Source organism: Sinocyclocheilus grahami, unplaced genomic scaffold, assembly GCF_001515645.1.
Source record: "Sinocyclocheilus grahami isolate Dianchi unplaced genomic scaffold, SAMN03320097.WGS_v1.1 scaffold99.1, whole genome shotgun sequence".
NCBI classification, from domain to species: Eukaryota; Metazoa; Chordata; class Actinopteri; order Cypriniformes; family Cyprinidae; genus Sinocyclocheilus; species Sinocyclocheilus grahami.
The window spans coordinates 1,133,672-1,140,974 of NW_015505278.1; the positions used below are offsets into that span (position 1 = coordinate 1,133,672).

At 37.7% G+C, this 7,303-nt stretch overlaps 1 protein-coding gene across 1 annotated transcript; it reads left to right on the forward strand.

Annotated features, from left to right (window-relative positions):
* Positions 1 to 1,781: 1,781 nt before the first annotated feature.
* Positions 1,782 to 6,193, forward strand: LOC107588206 (uncharacterized). The gene is made up of 8 exons (XM_016276231.1): positions 1,782 to 1,825; positions 1,955 to 2,021; positions 2,138 to 2,258; positions 2,716 to 2,873; positions 3,170 to 3,390; positions 3,544 to 3,706; positions 3,838 to 3,947; positions 6,089 to 6,193. The coding sequence occupies exons 2-8, from the start codon at positions 1,970 to 1,972 to the stop codon at positions 6,191 to 6,193; spliced, it is 930 nt and encodes a 309-aa protein (XP_016131717.1). The 5' UTR covers positions 1,782 to 1,825; positions 1,955 to 1,969.
* The last annotated feature ends 1,110 nt before the right edge of the window (positions 6,194 to 7,303 follow it).

The window sequence follows — 7,303 nt, forward strand, 5'->3', positions numbered from 1 at the left end:
ACAAATGCTTTCAGCATTGATAATGTGATATTGATATTGACTGATAATTGCAAATTGAACAAATAAATGCAGCTTAGGTGAGTATAAGTGATTTATTTTTAAACTCGTTTCAAAATCTTGCCCCAAACTTTTGAACCGTAGCATTTGTAGATTAGAACAACTAGAAGTTATATATTTACAGTGGAGATTGAAATTAGAAAACATTTTTCTGAATTTCAGGGTCACTGTTTAGTCCTATTTGAAGTTATAACAGGAATAGAAGGGCAGTTTAAGCATATTTCATAAATTAATTGTATTCTGAAGCACAGCATAAAACAATTTAATATTTGAAAGAGAACTCTGATCAATATTACAAAACACTTACAGATACCGCCTTGTTATTGGTGTTAATCTGGCACCTGGTGCTAATTTTCTTAATTCTATGACGAACCCTATTTCACTGGCAGAATTCCTCTAATTTTCACTAAGATTGCAAGATGGCGGTGCGCTGTAAGGGGACTGAAACCCTGCGACAGGAGGTTGTCCAGATGAAGACCAAAGGGCTGCCCCTTTCAGCCATTGCAAGAGAAGTTGGTCATTCCAAATCGGTGATTTCTAGAATATTGCAGCTTTACAATTACACTAATTCATTCAAGTCCCCCAAAAAGGCTGATTGTCTATGTAAGACAAATGCACGAGAATATCGGATAATACGGAGATTCTCAGTGCGGAATCGGCTCAACACTGCAACGGGAATTGCTTGCCAGTTGACTGAAATTGCACACTGAAAATGTGATGAGAGCAAGGCTAATTTATTTGGGTCAGATGGGAAACATGTTCAGCATCAAACTGGGAAAAGACTGAACCCCGAGGGCGTAAAGTCGTCAGTGAAAGGTGGAGGAGGAAGTGTCAGGTCAAGGTTTGGGGTAAGTTTTCTGCAGCAGGAGTTGGGCCTCTTTACAGCTACATGGCAGAGTGAATGCAAATGTTTATCAGAACCTCCTTCAGCAACATGCCTTACCTTCCCTGCAAGCATCTCCCAATCAGCCTGCAGTTTTTCATGCAAGACAATGCCCCAGACACACTGCAAAACAGGTAAAGCAGTTCCTTGAAGCCAACAACATTGAAATGAAATAATGAAACGGCCGGCTCAGAGATCTGAACCCAACTGAAAATCTCTGGAGAATTCTTGGCAACAAAGTTATGGGTAAGAAACCCACTACAGTTAGTGAACCATGGAAGAGAGTGGCTCAAGACCAGCGCAGTGTGAGAAATGAGTGATATCCTGCAGATGTGCTGAAGTCACTCAAAGCAGGGGCCTCTACACTTCCTACTAATTTCTGACAGCTGTAACCCTCCAACATTTTAGTTGTAATCTTCTTCTGTGCTACAGTGATTACTGTTCTCTAATTTTACTCTGTTTTTTCCACAAAATAAAGACTTGTGTTAAAATCCCTTGGTATTTTGTCAAAATGTTAGTATAACAGTCGTATAATATTCCTTCATATTTTGAGCGGTGACGATTATCAATATTTCAGAAAAAAAATCAAGTATTTATAGATTGTTCTCTAATTCTGATCTCCGCTGTGTGTGTAGCTGTAAAATAAATCTGAATTATATTTAATTATAATATATTTATGAATTGCTATAATCTAATAATATTTCTGATACCATTTCCTCTAGAGAGAGCTTTTGTTCTCTTCTCCAGTTCTGTTTCTGTGAGTGGGTTCAGTCACTGTGTGGTTTTGTGGCATAAGTTGTGCTGTGACAGCTGTCCTCTTCTCACTTTTTCTGTTCACCCGCTGAAAGTAACAGCTAATGAAATCTCTCCATTCTTTTGTTTAAGGTAAAGTGTATTTTGTTAACCTCATTATAAATAGTTAATATTTTTGTCAGTCAGCTTTGTAGAGATATTATCAGCCAAGGCATTTGGATAAGCTATTTATTTGTATTTATTTGTGTTTTCATAAAATAGCATGCTGTTGTGGGGATGCCTGTCGCTCCCCTAAACTTATGTTTCTTTCTGTTGGTGTTGAATGTAGGTGAGTGTACATTTTTAGCTTTTTTTTCTGTCTTTCATCTGGTGCACTGCATGTTCTCAGATCATGTCTGTGACACACAGGTGCAACATGTTCTTGTTTTCATATGTTTCGTTCAGAGTCTGTAGTCTCTGTCTGTGACATCAGTGTGCATACGATCAATTTCGGATGCCATCTTGAATGGGATTGCCCTGATGCCAACCCTAAGACGACTTACACTGTCTTGAGCAAGACACACGGGTGAGTGTCATCTACACACAAAAGGAGTTTAGATACACATGAGTAATTATGAATGATATGGAAGATGTTGTTTAGGGGAGAAATGAGAGTGTGGAGCAGAGGTGAGAGGAGAAACTGGGTGGTTTAGCAGTAAACCACAGTGAGAACCAATCCAGGCTCATCGCCCCAGAGCAGATACGCTGTTGTTATCACTTCAGGCACGCTGTTGGTTTCCTCTGAATTACACTTGAAACAGAAAATGACTCACAAGCGCTCAAGCTCAATTTGCTCTTTACTTGCTTTCTTTTTTTCAAAAATCATGCCCAGTAGTTGAGTCACATTTTTTAAGAAAATGAAAGTCAGAAATGTCTGTTTGTTTCACACAGTTTTGCAGCTGATGAATGGCCAGATGATCACCATAAAGAATGTACTTGGCATTGTTATAAAGTGTTCTTGATATTGTGTGTTTGTGTTGCAGTACATCATGGGAAAATGTTTCAGACTGCATCCAAATTTCTCGGCAAAGCTGTGATCTGTCACATGTCTTTCCGAACATAAACATCTACAACTTCATCCGACTGACATCTGAACTTCTCTGGCTGAATGAAACTCGGGGTTGCACCCCTATAACTGATCGTCAGTATTAAACCTCAAACCATGTTTTACATATTTGACAAATAAAGGTCAAAAATAAGGAATATTGCAAAAACCTTGAAAAGTTTAGGTTAAACTACAGAAATAAATTCACTCATAATATGTAAGAATGTGTTTTAAAACATCTTATATCTGTCTATAATGTTAATATAATCGGACAAGAATTTGTTCAAATGTGAATTGTTATTATGATTGACTATATTATTATTATTATGAAAAAGGTGTGAAGTAAGATTGGTCTTTTTACTTTTTTTTTTTTATTCTTTTTTTTATGCTAGCTGCTGCCAAATTCACCCCGCCCTCCATAACCAACTCCATGGCCAATGGGAGTCTCTGGGTGACGGTAAATTTTCCTTGTGCTCCATCCATAAGCTGCACGTTTGAAGATGATGATTATGTGGAAGGGAATGAGATGGGATGCTACTGTCCCCTAACTGAGTTTAAAAGTCTCTGGGCCACAGTCACGCTATACAACGAACAGAACCTCTCAGACAGACAGGTGCACAACTCTTTTCATCTTTACATCCCTTTACCCCATTTTTTACCTTTAACCTCTGTTTGTTCATTTATTTCTTTACAGTATAAGTGTTTACATTTAGATTTAAAAATTAAGAGTTCCATTGTTTTATTTTTGTATTCATTTTTCTTAAAGGCGTACACCGCTGAAGTGATGCTTGAAAACCCATTCGAGGTGGAATTTGGTTTTCTGACACCAGGGCAAGTGTACTGTGCTGTGGCCAACTTCACAGCTGAGGGTGTACTGACCTCTTCTCCCCCGAGCCTCCCGCAGTGTGTTTACATACCAGCAAAGCTCGGTATGCATTATTTTTACACAAAGCGTTTTTACTTATTTTGTGGTGTAATGATTCAAGACACATTTATTTGTTTGCACATGTGTGCATTGGTTGCCCGCACTCATGCATGTGTGTGTTTGTGTGTTCTTCAGAAAGCCTCATCGTCATAATTGTGTGTGCTGTTCTCATCGTTCTTGGCCTAGTATTTTTTCTGGTCTGGAGAAAGTGTTCCTTTTCTGAACGTCCGCTGCCCAGATCTTTGGTACTGAACTTACATGAGCACGTTTGCAAGTGTGTTTTTGCTTTTATAAGTTAATATTGAGTAATTTACATTTTAATTAAACCACAAAAAGGAGTATTTTTACATTTTAAAAAGATGAAACTGGTTCCCATTAAAAGATCTATAGCAGTGGTCCTGCACCAGGGAACAGGGTTAGGTTTAATATATTAAAGTATACAGTGGGTACGGAAAGTATTCAGACCCCCTTAAATTTTTCACTGTTATATTGCAGCCATTTGCTAAAATCATTTAAGTTAATTTTTTTTCCTCATTAATGTACACACAGCACCCCATATTGACAGAAAAACATAGAATTGTTGACATTTTTGCAGATTTATTAAAAAAGAAAAACTGAAATATCACATGGTCCTAAGTATTCAGACCCTTTGCTCAGTATTTAGTAGAAGCACCCTTTTGATCTAATACAGCCATGAGTCTTTTTGGGAAAGATGCAACAAGTTTTTCACACCTGGATTTGGGGATCCTCTGCCATTCCTCCTTGCAGATCCTCTCCAGTTCTGTCAGGTTGGATGGTAAACGTTGGTGGACAGCCATTTTTAGGTCTCTCCAGAGATGCTCAATTGGGTTTAAGTCAGGGCTCTGGCTGGGCCATTCAAGAACAGTCACAGAGTTATTGTGAAGCCACTCCTTCGTTATTTTAGCTGTGTGCTTAGGGTCATTGTCTTGTTGGAAGATAAACCTTCGGCCCAGTCTGAGGTCCTGAGCACTCTGGAGAAGGTTTTCATCCAGGATATCCCTGTACTTGGCCGCATTCATCTTTCCCTCAATTGCAACCAGTCGTCCTGTCCCTGCAGCTGAAAAACACCCCCACAGCATGATGCTGCCACCACCATGCTTCACTGTTGGGACTGTATTGGACAGGTGATGAGCAGTGCCTGGTTTTCTCCACACATACCGCTTAGAATTAAGGCCAAAAAGTTATATCTTGGCCTCATCAGACCAGAGAATCTTATTTCTCACCATCTTGGAGTCCTCCATGCGGACTTTCATGTGTCTTGCACTGAGGAGAGGCTTCCGTCGGGCCACTCTGCCATAAAACCCCGACTGGTGGAGGGCTGCAGTGATGGTTGACTTTCTACAACTTTCTCCCATCTCCCAACTGCATCTCTGGAGCTCAGCCACACTGATCTTTGGGTTCTTCTTTACGACATGCACTGTGAGATGTAAGGTCTTATATAGACAGGTGTGTGGCTTTCCTAATCCAGTCCAATCAGTATAATCAAACACAGCTGGACTCAAATGAAGGTGTAGAACCATCTCAAGGATGATCAGAAGAAATGGGCAGCACCTGAATTAAATATATGAGTGTCACAGCAAAGGGTCTGAATACTTGGGACCATGTGATATTTCAGTTTTTCTTTTTTAATAAATCTGCAAAAATGTCAACAATTCTGTGTTTTTCTGTCAATATGGGGTGCTGTGTGTACATTAATGAGGAAAAAAATGAACTTAAATGATTTTAGCAAATGGCTGCAATATAACAAAGAGTGAAAAATTTAAAGGGGTCTGAATACTTTCCGTACCCACTGTATATTAATAACTATTGTTTTTATTTAAAACAATACCATTCTTGAAACATAAGTAATCACCAAATCAATTAATTTGAGACAGCACTACTCCCAGTTTGTCATAAAGGTAGAGAACCACAGCTCTACAGAGGTACACAGAAGCCCATAGAAAATTATTTTTGTGTTCCCATTTGCTCCAAGACTAAAAGAAATAATCAGCTATTGCATTTTCATGACTTTCCTCAATAGGAAAAAAATATAGAGATTTACAATGTTATTTAATGCAGAAATGTGTCATCAGTCTGATAAGGGTCCATATAAGCACTCTTGGAACAACAGTCATCCAATCAAATTGTACTTTTACTTTTGTATGATATACAGTAAAGAAAGCTCCACTAGCTGTATATTGCAAAGCATTTTAGTCATTCTTAGTACCAATAAAAGCAGTGACTCCAAGGAGCTCTCCAAAACCTTCTAATGCAGAAGCATTTTTTGTTTGTTTAATCTGTCACAAACCATTTTAACTGGATTCAGTGCATTTATGAACTAAGTATAATTTTTAATGACCATCTTAGGTGTTTTACTTGCTTTCAGGCTTTACTTCGAGACCTGGAACTTCAGAATGAGACTTTCATTGACTCCAGTAAGGTTGCACCACACAACAAGACGTATTGTAGCATGTATGTTGCTTTTGTATAGTTGCTTTGTATAGAAGTATGCATGCTTTCTTCTTATTTCCTCCTTTGTGAGAACGTGTATGTGGACTTGGCTTAAATTCTCTGAGGTCTAATTGGTTGTTGAATTTTGCTACTGTAACAGTGAAGGGAAATTTGTTGTAAAATAAGAAATACAGTAAGTTACAAGGGGGAAGTTTTTTTTTTATTTTTTATTTTTTACTTTTTGTGAAGCCATAACCATGCGTGGCAATTATGCCACCACCTCCAAATGAATTTCTAAAATGCAGATATTCACTGCTATTGCACTCAACAGATGACTCAAGTTTTAAATGTCAAGTTTCTTCTTGACCAAATGTAGCAGAATAGAAAGAAGTCTGCATGGGTTAAGTTCAGCTTTAATAAACCACAGCCCACAAGCATGAAAAACAACATGCATATACATATACCGTAGGCCGCCCCCCCAAAAAAAGAAATGCAAGCTAAATCTGTACTTAATTTTTTTTACCAAATATCATGTATATTCTTCATCACTATACATATTTTTTGGTATCTTTCTTGATAACTGCAAGTATTAATTAATTTAATGATTTTTGTTTTTTAAACACTTGCTGATAGTAAATATATCTGTTCAGGCTTGTAAATATATTTATTTATTTATTTTTTTAAAGACATTTGCGTTAGAGTTGCTCAGTGGATTTATGTTTCGACAATGATGGTGGGTGCAAGATTTAATCTATAGAACCTGAAGAGTCCAAGAAAAGTATAATAATGTTGAACTTCAAAAAACTTTAGTCTTATTCTAAACCATTGGCAGATTTCTATACACAAGCTGTGCCATAGAGAATACTTCTCATAGGATGTTGTGACTCAACTGACTGGCACTGCACAAAAGGAAACGTGCACATTCTCATCCAGAGAAACCTTTAAAATCACCATATGTATCAGAACCACTCACTGTCATAGAAGGACACACCTAAACAAATAACTGAGCCTAGTCAACGGTTTCATTTACGTATTTAACGGATGATTCATTTTCTTTAACTATTATTGTAAAACATACCAAAACACCAAACTGAATTCTACTAACACAGACTATAAATGTTTTATATGAGTGTTTGAACTTTAAAGTGAA

Excerpts from the sequence above, each read along its gene's own strand:
- LOC107588206 (XM_016276231.1), top strand. The coding sequence starts at position 1,970 with ATGCCTGTCGCTCCCCTAAACTTATGTTTCTTTCTGTTGGTGTTGAAT. Across the intron at positions 2,022-2,137 it reads TCTGTTGGTGTTGAATGTAG|AGTCTGTAGTCTCTGTCTGT; the intron begins GTGAGTGTACAT and ends TGTTTCGTTCAG. Across the intron at positions 3,391-3,543 it reads AGAACCTCTCAGACAGACAG|GCGTACACCGCTGAAGTGAT; the intron begins GTGCACAACTCT and ends TTTTTCTTAAAG.